Source organism: Bombina bombina, chromosome 6, assembly GCF_027579735.1.
Source record: "Bombina bombina isolate aBomBom1 chromosome 6, aBomBom1.pri, whole genome shotgun sequence".
Lineage (NCBI taxonomy): Eukaryota > Metazoa > Chordata > Amphibia > Anura > Bombinatoridae > Bombina > Bombina bombina.
In genome coordinates, this window is record NC_069504.1 from 1,079,973,930 (window position 1) to 1,079,994,432 (window position 20,503).

The 20,503-nt window shown below is 35.9% G+C and overlaps 1 protein-coding gene across 1 annotated transcript in view; it reads right to left on the reverse strand.

Annotated features, from left to right (window-relative positions):
• Window positions 1–8,958: 8,958 nt before the first annotated feature.
• SLC13A4 (solute carrier family 13 member 4) overlaps window positions 8,959–20,503 on the reverse strand; it is an 83,747-nt gene continuing 72,202 nt past the window's right edge. Inside the window, exons 11-16 of the mRNA XM_053719690.1 lie at window positions 16,795–16,896; window positions 13,869–14,002; window positions 12,188–12,306; window positions 11,511–11,672; window positions 9,395–9,532; window positions 8,959–9,304 (exon numbers count right to left, since the gene is read on the reverse strand). Of these exons, the coding sequence (XP_053575665.1) occupies window positions 9,173–9,304; window positions 9,395–9,532; window positions 11,511–11,672; window positions 12,188–12,306; window positions 13,869–14,002; window positions 16,795–16,896 (787 nt within the window). The 3' untranslated portion in view covers window positions 8,959–9,172. The remainder of the gene's footprint in view (window positions 9,305–9,394; window positions 9,533–11,510; window positions 11,673–12,187; window positions 12,307–13,868; window positions 14,003–16,794; window positions 16,897–20,503) is intronic.

Below are 20,503 nucleotides of genomic sequence, written 5' to 3' on the forward strand. Positions count from 1 at the left end.
GGTCTTGTTGGAACCATAAGCTGTGGTACTCAGTCTCATACCATTAGATCTGGTTAAATCCAGGATTTAGGCTTGCTTGTATGTATTTCAAAATTAAGTCAGCTGTAGTGTAAACTGAACAGTGTTAAGTTAACATGTCTCATTTCAAACACTGAGCAATCTTAGTCTGAGAGTATAACATTGTATGCAGATGTAAAAATCTTAGATAAAATGCCTCCTTGCATAAAGGGGCAGTAAACTGGAATGTAATTAAAATATATATATATTAATAAAAAAAGGGGTTAATAGATTAGATGGGTACTTGCGATGGGTATTGGGTGGTATAGGGGTTAATAGATTAGATGGTTACTTGCATTGGAAATGTGGCAGTTTATGGGTTAATAGATTAGATGGGTACTTGCGGTGGGTTTGTGGCAGTTGAGGGGTTAATAGATTAGGTGGGTACTTGCGGTGGGTATGTGGAAGTTGAGGGGTTAACGGCATAGATTTGTTATTATTATTATTATTATCGGTTATTTGTAGAGCGCCAACAGATTCCGCAGCGCTAATAGATATTTATTAGTGTAGTTTTAGTTTGCGATTGGGGGGTACTTTGGTTTAGGGCTATTAGGATTAGTGGTTATACAGGTAGCTATATTCCAAGGGATCGCTTACTATACATCGCCAATATGGGCAGTGATGCTGTGTGTTATCTATAGCCAGCATTGCCGACCAATAGCATGTATAGTAAACACCTCTTGGCAAAGCCGCCTGTTAGCATCTATGTCAGAAGCTTGGAATATTTCACCAGGCTCGCTCAATATAGCGGGAGATCCCTTGGAATATCTTGCCACCTCGTAGCACTTTCGATCATTGGGGCCTATGTCTTTCTATAACATTGCACTCTGCTGCTAGCTTCATGTAACAAATGTCTCAGCAACATACATTAAATAGCGGTCTGAGGCTGACTATAACTGGAAATAAAGGTTTTTTTTCATACAAAATAATGCATTCTTCAAGATGACATTGCAGTGATTTACCTAGTTTCATAATATTATTTTAGATTATAGAAGATGGTTTAATAAAGTTTACCATCACTTTAATGTGAAGGTATTTAGATAATTTCCCGCTTTAGTGGCCAGTATAAAACTAAAGGGGAAGGACATGTGTCTCCCAAAGTGCCTGTTTTATATACTGCTAAAGAGACAATCTAGTCAAAATTAATTATTTAGATAAGGCATGCAACTTTCCCATGATCAAACTTGTTTTGTTCTCTTGGTATTCTTTGTTGAAAGCTAAACCTAGGTAGGCTAGTATGTTAACTTCTCAGCCCATGATAGCCGCCTATTATCGTCACAGTTTTTCACAGCTAGACAGCGCTAGTTCATGTTTGCCATATAGATAACATTTTCTCACTCTAGTGGAGTTATTGATGAGTCAGCACTGATTGGCTAAAATACAAGTCTGTCAAAAGCACTAAAATAAGGTGACAGTCTGTAGAGGCTTAGATACAAGGTAACCACAAAGGTAAAAAGTATATTAATATAACCGTGCTGGATATGCAAAACTGGGGAATGGGTAATAAAGGGATTATCTATCTTTTTAAACAATAAACATTCTGGAGTTGACTGTCCCTTTAACTAAATACCTCACATCCAGTCTAGCAGAATATAAAAAAGAATATGAACTTCCATACCATATCAAAACTTTAAAAGGACATTAAACACTTGGCATATATCAGCAATTGTTCACATCATTGATTTAGAAATGTTTGAAAATCCTTTAACACTCATTGTGTTTACTTCATTTGCAAGGTTCTCAAATCACAGGCTATTAAAGATGCTTCTCTTGAAAAATCTGTTGGAATCAGTGTCAGATGAATACATGCTATTACCGACTCATGCTGGCTCCTGTTTGGGTAAATTGTCTTTCCATATGCAGGGAGGGGGGGTCTGCTGTCTCCCCAGCCCCTTTCAGTGGATGTCCCTGCCTAACATCATCAACAACGCTAATCTGGGAGCTACTAAGCAAGTTTTTAAAAGAATTTATACTCGATTTTTATATCAGTATCTGTGCATATTCTTCTGTATAGTAGTAGCTATTACATGCAGTTATATTATTATTATTATCGGTTATTTGTAGAGCGCCAACAGATTCCGCAGCGCTATATGAAAATTGTTGTATACTCTCCCTTTAACTGTGTTGGAGGCACTTTTTAGAGCTATTTTACAGCAAAAGCAGGCAAAATAAAAAATGGATGTATACTGCAATAGTGTTTTATTTTCCTTAACTAAGCAGTTAGGTTTTAAATAGAAATATTTTTGTAATATACTTCCGTTAGCAAATAGGGTCTGTGCACCAATATTGTCCCACAAGCCACTGCTAAGGTGTGCTGTTTGAATGCTGACGCTTAGGGTCTTCACAGTATATAAGTACAGTATGTATGCCAATGAAAAACAGTAAGAACTGTTACAAGAAGTATTTATGCTAATAAAAGTATACTGCAAAAATGCTTACATTTAAATTTGAACAACTCTCATTGCAATCTTTTCTTTCTAGCCCTTTAAGTGTTAAAATGGTATTTTTCTATATCGTCTAATATTTAAATGATTAGCCAAACTTACTGTAAAAGCTGCTGCACCATTCTTTAAGAATGCATTTAGATTATATTTGGTAATGTGTGTTTTTTATGTTTTTTTTTTTTTTTAAGATATAAATGTCTAAATTCATCTAAAAACATGCACAGCGGTGATTCGACAGCAGAGGTTTGTGTGACTTGCAGTCCTAGATGTTTGTCTGTATTGTGGTGTATGTAACCTATGTACCTGCTATTGTGTTCTGTAGCATATATCTGTCTGTCTGTCAGACTATACACATACTCTCCTGCAAACACTACACACATGCAAACGCACACACACTCGTCACATGCATTCACACAAATACATTTTTATGCATGAATTTAAGTTCCTAATCAAGGAGTCAATTACAATCTATTGGCGATTTGCTCTCTAATTGGCTTTTTGCTTTCCGCTTCAATTAGTCGCTGAGTTTCTCGTGTGATAAAAATGCAAAATGGATTAATTTGTTAAAATGCTGCAGCTGCTAATAACTTTTCAACATAAAAGCTTTCAAAAAGGCCTTTTCGTGTGTTAAATACCTGTTCTCGAAATAGCAACTGTGAGGTCAGGTCACCGAAAACTGAGAGATACAATAGCCCATTCACAGCTCTTAAGCTTATAGTAGAGGTCTATTAAGTTAACCCCTTTGTTCACTGTGGAAGGGAAAAACTAATTTACATGTGTGATATTACCCTATTGTAATCCAAATCCATCCTCACCACTAATTAACCATCTGAATGCCATTTGTATATTAGCTTGATGGACATACTTGAAAAGTTATATCAGGCCCTTAACATAGCGTTTGATTCTGAATCACACTCGCACTGTCATGTTTTTTACTATCAGTACAGGCATCTTCAAAACTGGGTTTTCAAATGGGTTGCACAATCGTAAGTTACATAGGAACCTATTGCAATCCGTTTCCCTCTGCACCACTGCTATTCCATTGGAATGCCAATTGTGTGTGGCATGATGGACATACTAGGCCAAGCCCGGACTGAACATCGGGCGTGCCCTAGCCCCGCCCACCTATTACAAACACCACTCACAGTGTACACTGACTGCTGTGGCTCTGTTTGCCCCCCATGAAGTTTATTGCAGGAACTGAGCCAGACGCACAGTTGTGCGGTGTTCACCGACCACGGTTCGTGATGTCAGCCAGGAAGTGGCACATTTTTTGGCAAAGCCACACTGCTGTAGGCCGGGGACGGGAGGTCACATGACAAGTGTTGCAAGCACAGCCTCCGAGTGGCTAATGGTCATGGGGGAACAGAAGAGTGATAAGCGGTTGGTGTTGAGAGAGTGAGACAAAGTAAAAAGTATTTTTGAAAAAAAAGTTTTATGTTTCAGAAATGTTTTCAGAATATTGTGGTTTTCTCACAGCGCCTACCCTGTATCCTTCTAGCTCCCCAGGAAAACAAGACACCTAATATATCTTGGAAGTATTTACGAATAACGATAGAGTCTAGGGAGCGCCTCAGAGTGGGCAGAGGATATTACGTCGCAATGGTAGGTGTTCAAAAAATTTTAACAAATTTATTATTACACAGACAATGGATAATCTAATAGTGACTAGTTAAAAAATGGTAAAACAATGTCACATATAGTATCACATAAAAAATAACATAAAATAATCACAAAAAGGTTAGATAAAAATACATGGATCCATGTTACATAAAAATTATCAATACATAACCACAATGCACAATGTGTTTAAAAAGCCCTGATTAGGGGGGATTAAAAAGCTTGCAGAAAATATACTGAAAAAAGCAATCTTAAGTAATCCTATTTGGCCAATCAGATGTTATGTTCTGAAAGAGTCAGGTGGAGTAGTTCGTGGTTGGTTGGTATTATAAGTATACAATATGTAGAAAGATTGGTATTTCTAATCTTCAAAGGTTACTCAGTCAGAGATATAAATCCTGAATTAAGTCTCTCCTGTGAATGAGGTGTCGGTGTGACGGTGTCCAAAAAGATGAAAAAATGAAAAAATGTGTCAACGGTGATGAAAAAATGAAAAATTGAAAAACATGATGAAATGCCAAGTCAATGAAAGTGTGATGAAAATGTGATAAAAAAATGATGAAAATAAAATCAAACTCCAATTGTGCAATAAAAATAAATTCCCACAGAAAAAATTATTTTCCTAAAAATTATTCAAAATATATGAGTCAAAGTTAGATAATCCTGTGTTATAGTGTAGTTAAAAGTTTATCCAAAAATAAATATACAAAAATAGAGCATGAATTCCCAGTGTCCCGCACTGCACATACACAAGTAGTTACCGAGACGATAACTCCACCCCTTGTTTCGGTAACTACTTTTGAATAATTTTTAGGAAAATAATTTTTTCTGTGGGAATTTATTTTTATTGCACAATTGGAGTTTGATTTTATTTTCATCATTTTTTCATCACATTTTCATCACACTTTCATTGACTTGGCATTTCATCATGTTTTTCAATTTTTAATTTTTTCATCACCGTTGACACATTTTTTCATTTTTTTGGACACCGTCACACCGACACCTCATTCACAGGAGAGACTTAATTCAGGATTTATATCTCTGACTGAGTAACCTTTGAAGATTAGAAATACCAATCTTTCTACATATTGTATACTTATAATATCAACCAACCACGAACTACTCCACCTGACTCTTTCAGAACATAACATCTAATTGGCCAAATAGGATTACTTAAGATTGCTTTTTTCAGTATATTTTCTGCAAGCTTTTTAATCCCCCCTAATCAGGGCTTTTTAAACACATTGTGCATTGTGGTTATGTATTGATAATTTTTATGTAACATGGATCCATGTATTTTTATCTAACCTTTTTGTGATTATTTTATGTTATTTTTTATGTGATACTATATGTGACATTGTTTTACCATTTTTAACTAGTCACTATTAGATTATCCATTGTCTGTGTAATAATAAATTTGTTAAAAATTTTTGAACACCTACCATTGCGACGTAATATCCTCTGCCCACTCTGAGGCGCTCCCTAGACTCTATCGTTATTCAGAAATGTTTTCAAGCATTATGACAAGAGGGACCATATGCTGAAATAGGTATCTTAAAGGGACAGTCAACACCAGAATTTTTGTTCTTTAAAAAGATAGATAATCCCTTTATTATCCATTCCCCAGTTTTGCAAAACCAACACTGTTATATTAATACACTTTTTATTTATTTGACTAACTGGTATCTAAGCATCTTCTGACCGCCCCTAATCACATGACTTTTAGTTATTATCTATTGACTTGCATTTTAGCCAATTAGTGCAGTGTCTGCCACTAGACACGGGGGCGGCCTTCAAGGGCTTAAAAATTATCATATGAGCCTTCCTAGGTTTGCTTTCAACTAGAATACCAAAAGAACAAAGCAAAATTGTTGATAAAAGTAAATTGGAAAGTTGTTTAAAATGACATGCCCTATTTGAAAAATGAAAGTTTTTTTTGGACTTGACTGTCCCTTTAAGATGTTTGGATGTGTCTCTAGTGCCATCCTGTCTCTAGTGCAGAATTCTGAGTGCCCAGGGAAGCACAAAACCTAAATACGCAACTGGTGTGTAGGTGTAGTGTGCATGCATATGAGTGTGTGTATGTGTGGTGTACATACATATGAGTGTGTGTATGTGTGGTGTGCATGCATATGAGTGTGTGTATGTGTGGTGTACATACATATGAGTGTGTGTATGTGTGGTGTACATACATATGAGTGTGTGTATGTGTGGTGTACATACATATGAGTGTGTATGTGTGGTGTACATACATATGAGTGTGTGTATGTGTGGTGTGCATACATATGAGTTTGTGTATGTGTAGTGTGCATGCATATGAGTGTGTGTATGTGTGGTGTGCATACATATGAGTGTGTGTATGTGTGGTGTACATACATATGAGTGTGTGTATGTGTGGTGTACATACATATGAGTGTGTGTATGTGTGGTGTACATACATATGAGTGTGTGTATGTGTGGTGTACATACATATGAGTGTGTGTATGTGTGGTGTACATACATATGAGTGTGTGTATGTGTGGTGTACATACATATGAGTGTGTGTATGTGTGGTGTACATACATATGAGTGTGTGTATGTGTGGTGTACATACATATGAGTGTGTGTATGTGTGGTGTACATACATATGAGTGTGTGTATGTGTGGTGTACATACATATGAGTGTGTGTATGTGTGGTGTACATACATATGAGTGTGTGTATGTGTGGTGTACATACATATGAGTGTGTGTATGTGTGGTGTACATACATATGAGTGTGTGTATGTGTGGTGTACATGCATATGAGTGTGTGTATGTGTGGTGTACATACATATGAGTTTGTGTATGTGTGGTGTACATACATATGAGTGTGTGTATGTGTGGTGTACATACATATGAGTGTGTGTATGTGTGGTGTACATACATATGAGTGTGTGTATGTGTGGTGTACATACATATGAGTGTGAGTATGTGTGGTGTACATACATATGAGTGTGTGTATGTGTGGTGTACATACATATGAGTGTGTGTATGTGTGGTGTACATGCATATGAGTGTGTGTATGTGTGGTGTACATACATATGAGTGTGTGTATGTGTGGTGTGTGTGCATATGAGTGTGTAAATTGGTGTATGTGTGGGGTGCGTTCTTATGTGTCTGTGTGTGTGGTGAGCGTTCATATGAGTGTGTATGTGTGGTTTGCGTGCATATGAGTGTGTATGGATTTTGTGTGTGCATGTAAGTGTGTGTATGTGTGGTGTGTGGTGTGTACATATGAGTGTGTATATGTGTGGTGAGTGTGCATTTAAGGGTGTGCATGTGTGGTTTGTGTGCATATGAGTGAGTGTATGTGTGGTGAGTGTGCATTTGAGTGTGTATATGTGTGGTGAGTGTGCATTTGAGTGTGTGGTTTGTGTGCATATGAGTGAGTGTATTTGTGGTGTGTGTGTAAATGTGGTTTGTATGCATATGAGTGTGTGTATGTGTGGTGTGTGTGGAAATTAGTGTGTGTATGTGGGTGCATGTGTGTTTGCATTTGAGTTTGTGTATGTATGGTGTGACACCGTGTGAATGCATATGAGTGTGTGTATGTGTGGTGTGTGTGCATGTGAATGTGTGTATGTGTGGTGTGACACTGTGTGAATGCATATGAGTGTGTGTATGTGTGGTGTGTGTGCATGTGAATGTGTGTATGTGTGGTGTGACACTGTGTGAATGCATATGAGTGTGTGTATGTGTGGTGTGTGTGCATGTGAATGTGTGTATGTGTGGTGTGACACTGTGTGAATGCATATGAGTGTGTGTATGTGTGGTGTGTGTGCATGTGAATGTGTGTATGTGTGGTGTGACACTGTGTGAATGCATATGAGTGTGTGTATGTGTGGTGTGTATGTGTGTGCATTTGAGTTTGTGTATGTATGGTGTGACACCGTGTGAATGCATATGAGTGTGTGTATGTGTGGTGTGTGTGCATGTGAATGTGTATATGTGTGGCACTGTGGTGTGACACTGTGTGAATGCATATGAGTGTGTGTATGTGTGGTGTGTGTGCATGTGAATGTGGGTATGTGTGGTGTGTGTATGTGTGGTGTGTGGTGTGCGTGCATATGAGTGTGTGTATGTGTAATGTACAATGTCTATTTAAACTTCATGTACATTTTTTCCACTGTGTGTGTATATATATATATACACACACATACATATTGCTGAAAAGGAAACCATTAACCCATTAACATATATATAGAGGCAGATAACAAGTTCACAAGAGGCCAGGGGTGAGGAACCTTGGCACTTTTGCCCAAGCTAGCAATAGTTTAGAAGGTGATAGGCAATTTGGGAACACTCTTTCAAAAAGAATCACCAACCCTTGTATAGGAAGTTGTAACAGATAATACACATAATGCTGTAAATCACCTTATGCTGAATGATTCTATTAAAGGGACAGTAAAGTCAAAATTAAATTAAATGGATTAGATAGAGAATTACATTTTAAACAAATTTCCAATTTACTTATAATTAATTTTGCTTAGTTCCCTTGGTAACCGTTGTTAAAGAGTATAACTAGGTTAGCTCAGGAGTGTGCACATCTCTTTAGACATCTGGCAGTAGTGTTTGCAACCATGTTATATAGCAAGGTTTATCCTTATCCTTTAACAAAGGATCCTAAGAAAACAAAGCTAATTTGATAAAAATCATTTGGAAAGATGTTTAAAAATCTTTGTTCTGAATCATCAAATTTGACTTTGCGTAGCTTCAAATTGAAGATTCCTTCTAGTACTAACAACACTTCGTACTGAGGCAAACAAGACACAGCAAAACAGAGACCAGGAATAATATGGGTGGAACTCGGGAGACGAATAAAGTTGTAGATATCTGTTTAATTAATTAATCAATAAATAAACAAGATTAAGTGCATTTAATTCATAAATATTTTGTAAAACACCAAGCACAATTATGAACGTTCCTCATTCATTGTTCTCTTGGTCATTGCTTTGGGAAGCAGCCTATTAGACGCGGTTTGTAGAAAATTCAAACTCCATAATTCCATCCTCTCTCTGAAGCTCATTCACAGTTAGCCAGTGAAGTTCCCTGCTGTTGCCCATGAAGGAAATGTATCAAGTTGAAAGAGGCTGACTCCCCAGGTGTTAATGGCTACCATAGTTACAACAAGGCCTATGATATTCACTCCAAAGCCAGCTTTTACCTAAAGAGATTGGTAAAGCAAAGGGGTGGAATCATGAAGTTTTGAAACCATTTAAATTCTGATTTGCCAAATAAATTATACCTCTCTTACCATATCTTTAATTTGACAATATCCATAGTTATACACTATAGCATTTGGAGGATTTCCCACTGGTAGCATCACAGCAAAAGAAATACACATAGTAACAGGTATGAGGGTGTACAGTGGGTTGATATGTAGAGTTTCAGACTGGAAGAAAAAAAAAATATTTTAGAAATCTCTAATATTAATACACAACTTATTTTTTATTTCAATGCACCTTGCAAAATAAGTGCCCACAGCATCATCTAATGGGTCCCTGCACAGATCACCTGCATGTGGTGGCATCATGTGACTTCTCAACATGAGACCATAAATGCACAGAATTCCTCAAAACATCTGATTTGGGGTTTAAAGGGACAGTTCACCCAAAAAATGTCTCCCCTTTAAATTATTTCCAATGATCCTTTTAACCTGCTAGAGTGTATTAAATTGGTTACAAGTAGCTCCTTTACTCCTATTTCAGCATTTGAAATAGCTGATTTAGCCTGTGGTATCGCCACCTACACTGAACAAATTAATACTGGAGTATAGGCTATTGAATAGCCTAAGTATACACAGCCAGCAGAAGAGATTACACTCTCAGTGGGATGCAGGATAGTTAAGTAATAAAATGATCATTTTCCATTGTTCTCTCTATGTATTGAGCTTTGGTGTTCCAGCCAAATAAAAGATAAGGAAGCAAGTCTGTTTACACAAACTTAGAACATAATGAGATCTGATATCACCTTTAAGTTCAACCCATTGTAATAGGCTGTGGTTTCAAAGCACAAAATCAGCTACTTTATATACACAAATAAGCATGAAAATGGAATTTCTCAAATATTTTATACTCTGCAGTTGGTATAATAAGTCATTTTAAATACATTAATGGAAAAACAATTTCACAGTGTACTGTCCCTTTAAGTAATTTTCTCCATATTATAAACTAACCATTGGAGAAGGTTGATTTCTTGGTCTTTTTAAAATAACTTAAATAACTTGTCATACTTTTTGCTCATCAATCTATATAGCAAATTTAATTCTTAGTTATTGATTCAATGCACTATGGTTTTTCATCCTGTCTACAATGTCACATTAATCTAGTGCTTGAGGAGTATAGCTGAGAAACATTCCTCTAAATGTCTTCTCGTGTAACCTCTTACAAGTACCAAGAGAGAGATCCTTAAAGGAACAATATAGTAAAAATTAAACTTTCATGATTCAGATAGAGCATGCAATTTTAAAAAAAACTTTCCAATTTACTTCTTTTATCAAATTTGCTTTGTTCTTTTGGTATCTTTTATTGAAGTGTTTTGCAACATTATTTGTAGTTTTGTTATACAATGTTGCAAAACACTGCTGCCATAGAGTACTAAAGACACGTGCACACTTCTGAGCTCTTATGAGACTACCTAGTTTAACTCTTCAATAAAAGACACCAAGAGAATAAAGCAAATTTGATAATAGAAGTAAATTGGAAAATTGTTTAAAATTGTATGTTGACTTTCCTGTCCCTTTAATTTTATAATATATTAAAGGGACAGTCTACACCAGAAGTGTTATTGTTTTAAAAGATAGATAATCCCTTTATTACACATTCCCCAGTTTTGCATAACCAACACAGTTATAATAATATACTTTTAACCTCTGTGATTATCTTGTATCTAAGCCTCTGCAAACTGCCCCTTTATTTCAGTTCTTTTGACAGACTTGCAGTTTAGCCAGTCAGTGCCTGCTCCCAGATAACTTTCACGTGCCCGAGCACAGTGTTATCTATATGAAATATGTGAACTAACACCCTCTAGTGGTGAAAAACTGTTAAAATGCATTCTGAAAAGAGTTGGCCTTCAAGGTCTAAGAAATTAGCATATGAACCTCCTAGGTTAAGCTTTCAACTAGGAATACCAAGAGAACAAAGCAAAATTGGTGATAAAAGTAAATTGGAAATTTTTTTAAAATTACATGCTCTATCTGAATCATGAAAGTTTATTTTGGCCTAGACTGTCCCTTTAATACTAAGTTTTAAATTTCTGAGTAGGTGAAAGAGAACATTTAAAGATTATGGTTTACCAACAATTTACACGGGGCCAAAGATACACTGATGTTGGGTCTTGGGCTGGGGATAAAATGCACAGGACACACTCACCAGACTGCACAGGATAGGCAAGAAGATGGTCACAGTAGCTGGATTACTGACAAACTCGGTCACAGCAGAGACCAGCATGCAAGCAAGCAGAGTTACAGCCCAGGAAGGAAGGCCGCTGAGACATTCCATCTGACGTCCAATCAACATGGAAAGGCCAGAACTCTAGAACATCATAGCAACAAACAAGGTCAGGCATTTCATCTAGTTCTGGACTAGTAATAAAGAAATTATAATTTACCCTATGTTTAATATTGAGTGGACTATGGAACTTTTTCTTACCAATGTGAACTATTATGTTATTTTTCCACTCCTGGCTATAAGAATTGCAATTATTTACATTTAAAATAGTTTGCTATGTATTACCACGCTCTTCAGTGTAGGAACACAACAGAAAGGGAACCATCATTGAAAATACATTGTATGTTCATTTTATATGGTATCTTTATTTGAAAATCAGGAATCTTATGAGTCGGGCCCATTTTTGGTTCAGCACATGGGTAGCGCTTTGGTGAACCAAAAATGGGCTGGCTCCTAAGCGTACATTCCTGCTTTTTAAAATAAAGATACCAAGAGAACGAAGACAAATTGATAAAAGGAGTAAATTAGAAAGTTGCTTAAAATCGCATGCTCTATTCCTTAATTGAAGGAGTGAGAATATCACAATAAAAAGACAATACCTTACACCCTGCAGCCAATGCATACCCCCCTCCAACCAGTACAACAATCTCCCAGGGCATGTGACGCTGGAATTCCTGCCATGTCAGCATTGGACCATCAAGGTAACTGACCTCATGATCTTGAAGAAATGAAAGAATTAAAATAATTTATTATAATTAAAAGGTATTAATCAGGGGCCTAATGTTACATTATCAATGTCATCTAAATTACCCACAGCTTAGCATTTGTTTTGTAAACCTACCTACCTTTTTTGTAAATTATGGTACAACATCTGGCATCATTTTTGTTTAACTAAAATAACCATAATCTAAGTATTATGTCATGGGCTATATTCCCTATCTTGCTATTTATTTATAGCTGGTTTGCTGTATGGAACCTCTGTATTAAAGGAATAGTCTAGTGAAAATTAAACTTTCATGATTCAGATAGAGCATGCAATTTTAAGCAACTTTCTAATTTACTCCTATTATCAATTTTTCTTCATTCTCTTGGTATCTTTATTTGAAAAAGTAAGAATATAAGCTCAGGAGCTGGCCATTTTTGGTTCAGAACCTGGGTCATTGGCTCACCGTATATGTTTAGCTAGCTCCCAGTATTGCATTGCTGCTCTGAGGCTGACTTTTTAACAAAGAATACTTAAAGAACAAAGCAAATTTGATGACATTAGTAAACTGGAAAGTGTCTTAAAATTGTATGCTCTATCCAAACCATAAAAGTTTAATTTAAAGAAGAGGCCATTTAGGTCTTAACTGTGCAATCTATATTTAAAATTTCCCCTTTTTTGTCTGGTTGTCAGTTTGTAAATATACAAAGGGCTATTTATATATATATTTGTGTGTGTATGTATGAAAGGTATAAGCCAGAGAGAATACATGGTGGAATATACAGTATATTAAAATATGCCTATGATAGCATAATGTCTATATCAGGTGTGGTCAAACCTATGGCACAAGTCCCCAGATTTGCTGGCACTTAGCCTCTAGGCTACTGCTTTATTTTATTGGTTGAAATTGTAGTGCTGAAGAATTTATAGAATTTAATAGATTTATGTTGCAGATTATCAATTAAGTTATAAATGGATACTAAACCCAAATTTGTATTTGTTCTGTTGCTATCTTTATTTTAAAAGCAGACATGTTAAACTTATGAGCCAGAACATTTTTGGTTCAGAACATGGGTTACGCTTGCTTATTGGTAGCTAAATGTAGCCACCAATAAGCAAGTGCTATCCAGGGTGCTGAACCTAAAATGGACTGGCTGCTAAGCTTTACATTCCTGCTTAAATAAAGATAGCAAGAAAACTAAGAAAAATTGATAGGAGTAAATTAGAAAGTTGCTTAAAATTGCATGCTCTATCTGAATCATTAAAGAAAAAATGTGTTTTGTATCCCTGATAATAACTGTTGATTTATATTACATCTTAAAGAGAAATAAGAGTTTCTTTTTTATACCTTTTTAACTATGAACCCTCGTGCTAGGGCATCTTTTTTAATGAAAATCTCTATTTACCCGTACTGTGGATCTTTACAATACTAAAATGATATGTTAACATTAATACTATTTTTAGAGGAAGATTCACTTTAGATTTTGCTCTATCATGATTTAAAGCATGAGGTGAGGCAGTGTTAGGCCCTTACTATGCTATAGGTCCTTGCATTTTAATATATTGTTCCAGTAAACACTGAGATTTTCTTTGAGATTTCTCACCTGTTTCTTCTCTCCAAAAACTCATAAACGTCGGTCTCTTGCATGGTATAAGGAAAAGAAGGAATCCGAGGAAAACAGAAACCGTGGCATCTGTCCTAAATCCTTTCCTAAGACATAGGTAAAAATGACCATTTCCTGAGATGTAATGAATTTAATTACATGTATATTGATTTAGCTAAACAATTACATGCTCTACTACATATGAAAGGTATTCATGTAGGAATGCTCATTTTTTGTAGTAATCCTTATGAAAGAAGTATTTATGTATACTTAAAGGAACATGTTACTCGTATGCGAAATCACTTGAAAGTGATGCTGCATATATGTTAAAAAGTAGATATGTGCATGATCGAAAAATTCGTTTTGGATCGATTCAGATTTTTTTAAATTTAGTTTCGGATCGATTCGAATTCGGAAAAATTTGAATGAATTAATTTCGGATTCATTCGGATTCGAAAAAATTTGGCTGGATTTGGTTCGATTCGGTTCGGTATTTCGGTATGTGTTAGGTGGGATATACTGTGTATTAGACTAGTATTATGTACTGTATATTAGGTGTAACCCATAGCAGAGTGATATAACCTAATATTCTGTACAATACTAGTGTAATCCATGGCCATCCGAATTTACAGAATAAATCCGATCTAATTTCCGAATCGATCCGAAACGAATTGCACATGTCTATTAAAAAGCTCAATAGAAAAATTCACATGTACATCTCTAGAAAAGGTAGATATTGTACCTCGCAATCTCTTCAGAGTTACTCTTTTACAGTCGTCTGCATGGTGGGGAAAAAACAACAGCCAATTAGCTTTATCACACATCCCTGTACTGTAATCTTATGGGATTTCACCAAAATCTAGTGAGATTTCATTGTAAATTATCTTGAACTCAGGTGGTAAATAAAGTGACTAGAAGTGACTCCCTTGCAAGTCCTGGGACAAGCATCCTAATTGGCTGCTAAAAAGTCCTTTAGAGTGGGATGTGGCTGCCGAGTAAATGTTGAGTTAAAATATTTTCCCTTTTTTACATAGAGATGTTCATGTGATATTTCTAGTAAGCTTTTAATAGATATGCTGCATCACTTTTAAGTGAGGTATCACGTGCCTTTAAATGTAGTTTTTGCCAAAAAGGAATGTGAAGTTAAAGACGAGGCGCTAGCGGCAAACCCAATGCATTATCCTATTGGGTTTGCCGCTATATTTACGATGGGCACTGTGTAATTCATCCATCTTCACTATTGTTTGTTTTTGCCTCCACCTGGGGGGGTTAGGGGGGCGCCCCGCCAATCCTCTGGTATCCTTCGCCCCCCTTAAACCCCCCAGGCGGAGGCAAAAATAGATAGTGAAGATGGGGGAATTACAGTACCCATCATATATATATATATATATATATATATATATATATATATATATATATATATATAGTGTAACATGTATGTGTGGTGTATAATGCCTCACATACATGTTACGTGTATGTGTACTGATGAAGGGGCTCCTACAAGCCATTAGCGCTCATCCCAAATAGACCAAACGCTTGATCTGGCCTGTGTCTCTGTGAGGTCACCGGATGCACAACCAATCGTATAATGCATTGGGTTTGCCGCTAGCGCCTAGTAGTTAAAGCTGTTTTCTTTTGAATTTAATCTATTACAGCAGTGTCAGCTTTGTACTTCCTACTTATGCTCATAGGTTGATAGGTACTTTCTTCTAATTCTCATTGGCTGGCAAATACAATGAGCACTTGTAAGTAAGCATATACAGGAAGTAGGCAACTACTACTGCTGAATTAACTCCAAGTTAAAGGGACATTCAACACCAAAATAGTTATTGTTTAAAAAGATAGATAACGCCTTTACTACCCATTCCCCAGCTTTGCACATCCAACGTTGTTATATTAATATACTTTATAACATGTAAACCGCTAAATTTCTGCCTGTTTCTAAGCCACTAAAGACAGCCTCTTATCACATGCTTTTTTTATTTGCTTTTCACAATAGGGTAGTGCTAGTTCATGTGAGTCATATGGATAACATTGCACTCACGTCCGTGCGTTGTGGTAGACACTGCACTAATTGGATAAAATGCAAGTCAATAGATAATATATAAAAAGTCATGTGATCAGGGGGCTGTCAGAAAAGTCTTAGATACAAGGTAATCACAGAGGTAAAAAGTGTATTAATATAACCACGTTGGTTGTGCAAAACTGGGGAATGGGTAATAAAGGGATTATCTATCTTTATAAACAATACATTTTTTTTTAGCCGACTGTCCCTTTAACATTAACCAGTTCTTTTTTTTTTCTGGCAAAATCACATTTCAATCAGTTTTGATTTAGCTATTTTGATGATTGCAAGAAAATTGTTGAGTTCAATGTCTCATTAAATTGATCCATGAAAAAATCAAGTTGGTTTATAGATATTAAAGGGACACTGAACCCAAATTTTTTCTTTCATGATTCAGATAAAGCATGACATTTTAAGCAACTTTCTAATTTACTCCTATAATCAAATTTTCTTCATTCTCTTGGTATCTTTATTTGAAATGCAAGAATCTAAGTTAAGATGCCGGCCCATTTTTGGTGAACAACCTGGGTTGTCCTTGCTGATTGGTGGATAAATTCATCCACCAATAAAAAAGTGCTATCCAGAGTTCTGAACCTCATAAAAAGCTTAGATGACTTCTTTTTCAAATAAAGACAGCAAGAGAACGAAGAAAAAATGATAATAGGAGTAAATTGGAAAGTTGCTTAAAATTGCAAACTCTATCTGAATCATGAAGAAAAAATTTGGGTTCAGTGTCCCTTTAATCAGAGGATACTGGGGCGGAGGGAGCTAAATTGCAATTTTTAATAATAATGTTCATTCTGTATTTAAAGTTTGCCACAAAAATGTTCTTACTTTTCAAATAAGGATTCCCAGCCTGGCACAAACCCAGGCTCTCGTGTAAACCACAGAATGGTCATCAGTATGAAAAAGAAACCTGTTACCTTCTCTTGGTAGCTGTAAAAGAACAGATTTAAAGGGATAAGTTATTCAAGATTAAACGTTCATGCATGAAGACATTTAAGCAATATATTTTATGCTAACTGTAAAAAGCTGAAAAGAAGACATCACATGAACATATCTGTAAAATAAAGGAAGCTATTTTACATAAAAATTCTCACAATAGTAAGTGCTCTGTGAACAGTTATCCTTCAGCTACTGAGAGCTGTATGTTGAAAAAAAAAACCAGCCTATCAGCATCATGGGTGCTGGTCACACTTTGCTTTACTGTAATCTCATGAGATTTCACTGAAACACTGCTATATTTCATAGTAAGTTTTGTTAAACCGAGGAGGGAAATAATGTGACTGTTCCTGTGCATGCCAAATCATGTTGCACACTCCCTTGCACGTCCTAGGACTAGCATGTTGATTGGCTGCTTAAAGTCTCTTGACAATCGGATGCAGTGGCGGATTAATTGTTCCAACTTCCCCCCAACAGCAGAGCCAGACAGGTTGATGTCACAGTGACAGCCAGTGCTAGTGATCAGCACTCTGAGAGAGAAAGGTAAGGCACACGCTACCCCAGTGCTAAACTGAACCTTTGTGATCATTTTAAATAACATTTTCTGTTAAAGGCCAGCAGATGGTGCTGTTAGCTGAAGTGCTCCGCACTGGTATCTACTCTGTAAGCACTGACTTGAGCTTCTACCCCAAATTACCTGCTTAACTTCACATAAAGGTGGATAGGATTCTACTTCATTAGGTTAGTGGAATTAGGTGGCTGTGCTGTTGTAAGGGGGTTTAAGCTGCCATTGTAAAGGGAGCAGTGTAATTGTAATGTAACTTTATATGAGTGTATGTTTGTATATACCTGTATGTGCATTTGTGTATATGTGCAGGTGTATATGTGCATGTGTATGTGCGTATGTGTGTATAAGTGCAGGTGTTTGTGTGTATATGTGCAGGTGTTTGTGTGTATGTGTGCATGTGTATGTGCGTATATGTGCATGTGTGTGTATGTGCAGGTGTATGTGTGTATATGTGCATGTGTGTATGTGCAGGTGTATGTTTGTGTATGTGCAGGTGTATGTGTGTATATGTGCATGTGTGTGTATGTGCAGGTGTGTGTCTGTGGGTATGTGTATATGTGTGTGTGTGTGGGTATGTGTGTGTTTGTGTATATGTGCACGTGTGTGTATGTTTGTGTATATATGTCTGTGTGTATGTGCGTGTGTTTACGTATATATATGTGTGGGTATGTGTGTTTCTTTGTGTATATGTGCATGTGTGTTTGTTTGTGCATATATATGTCTATGTATGTGTTTTTTGTAGAAAAGTACCATTAAATGTGAAAACCACATACACACAATGTGAATGTATGGAACTACAAATGCACTTGAGTTTTCTTTTCTTCTAATTTTTCATTAAGTGGTTAAGCCAATCAGAAGCTGTATAACCCCTTAAGGACCACAGCACTTTTCCATTTTCTGACCGTTTGGGACCAAGGCTATTTTTACATTTCTGCTGTGTTTGTGTTTAGCTGTAATTTTCCTCTTACTCATTTACTGTATCCACACATATTATATACCGTTTTTCTCGCCATTAAATGGACTTTCTAAATATACCATTATTTTCATCATATCTTATCATTACTAATTTAATGTAAAAATTATAATTTAAAATTATAAAATGTGAGGAAAAAACAGAAAAAAAAACACTGATATCTGTCAGGAATCCCTGAATATCCCTTGACATGTATATGTCTGCCAGTACAAAAATAAAAGTTTTTTTGTGAAGTTTTGGGGGTTTCTGTTTTAAAAAAACATCCCCTAATAGCCCCCAACCTCCCTGACCCCCCTCCAAACAGCTCTCTAACCCTCCCCCTCTACCCTATTGTGCTCCATCTTGGTATTTTTTATATAAATCAAAAAATTGAAGTAAGTTTGTGCTAGATTTCTACGTTGATATGCGCTTCTCAGCATGCTGAAGCCCGGTTCCTCTCAGAGTGCAGTGAATGACAGAGGGATGTGAAGGGGGAATTACCTATTGAATGCAATGGTCATCCTAACGGGGATCTCATAGGTTCTCTGTTATCGGTCGTAGAGATTTATCTCCTACCTCCCTTTTCAGATCGACGATATACTCTTATATACCATTACCTCTGCTGATTCTCGTTTCAGTACTGGTTTGGCTATCTATTTTATGTAGATGAGTGTCTTTTGGTAAGTAGGTTTTCCTTTATTTAGACACTCTCAACTATGGTTTGGCACTTTATTTGTAAAGTTCTAAATATAATGTTTGTACTTATATTTGCCATGATTCAGGTTTATCAGTATATTTCCTTTTTGCAGACTGTCCGTTTCATTTTTGGAAATGCATATTAAAAAAAAAAAAAAAAAAATTTTTTATTTATAAATATTATTATTATTATTATTATTATTTATAATTTATTGTGTCATTCTTGGCACAAGACTTTTTTGGCGCGAGAATTACGTTTGTTGAAGTATTTTTGTCATTTCCGGCATCTTAGTTGAATTTTCACATAGTTGCGTCATCTACGACGCTCGTGTTTTTTGCAGACGTTCTTGGCACCAAAAAATATTTTGTCAGTTGTGGGCGTCATACTTGGCGCCAGATTTCTGACATTATTTAAGTCTTTATTTCATTCTGCTTCTGGTTTTCAGAGGCTTATTTTGTTTGCATTTTTTCCCATTCCTGAAACTGTCATTTAAGGAAATTGATATTTTGCTTTATATGTTGTTTTTTCTCTTACATTTGCAAGATATCTCAAAAACTGTTCCTGTATCAGAAAACACTGTTGGATTCCTGATGACTGATATCAGTCCTACCAAAGGCAAGTTCATTGATTTTAATGTTATGAATTTTTATCTTTAGCTATGGTTTGTAATAAGTTATCATGATAAATTTTTACATGCAGAGTCCATCAGTATTAATGCATTATCTATTGCTATTCTTTTAACATCTAATGTATAAGATATACCTAGGAATTTATAGGATTATTTTTTTTATTCTATTCTAAAAGGTTTTGTCTGCCATCCCACCTTCTAATAAAATGTAGAGGTCTTTTTTAAACTTCTCATTTAGTTGATGAATTTTCAAATGACCGTCAACATACTGAATTATCCTTTTCTGATGAGGATTTATCTGATTCAGAATATCCTTCGTCAGATATTGACACTAACAAATCTACTATTTTACTTTTAAATAGAGTACATTTGTTCTTTGTTGAAAAGGTATTGATTATATTGGATATTGAGGAGACTAGTCCTTTTGATTTTAAGACTAGCTAACATTTAAATTCTGCTTTTTAACCTCCTGTGGTTTCTTCAGAGTTTTTTTTCTAGTTCCTGATACTAGGGAATGGAATAGGCCTGGTACTTCTTTTATTTCTTCTTTAAGGTTTTTAAATTGTATCCTTTGCCAGCAGTTAGTTTGGAGTTTTGGGGAAAGATCCCCAAAGTTAATGAGGCTATCTCTACTCTTGCTAAACATACTACTATTCCTATGGAAAATAGTATTTATTTTTAAGTTCCTTCAGATGGGAAACTTGTATCTTATCTAAGGAAAATTATTTTATTTTCAGGTCCTTTTCTTAGGTATGC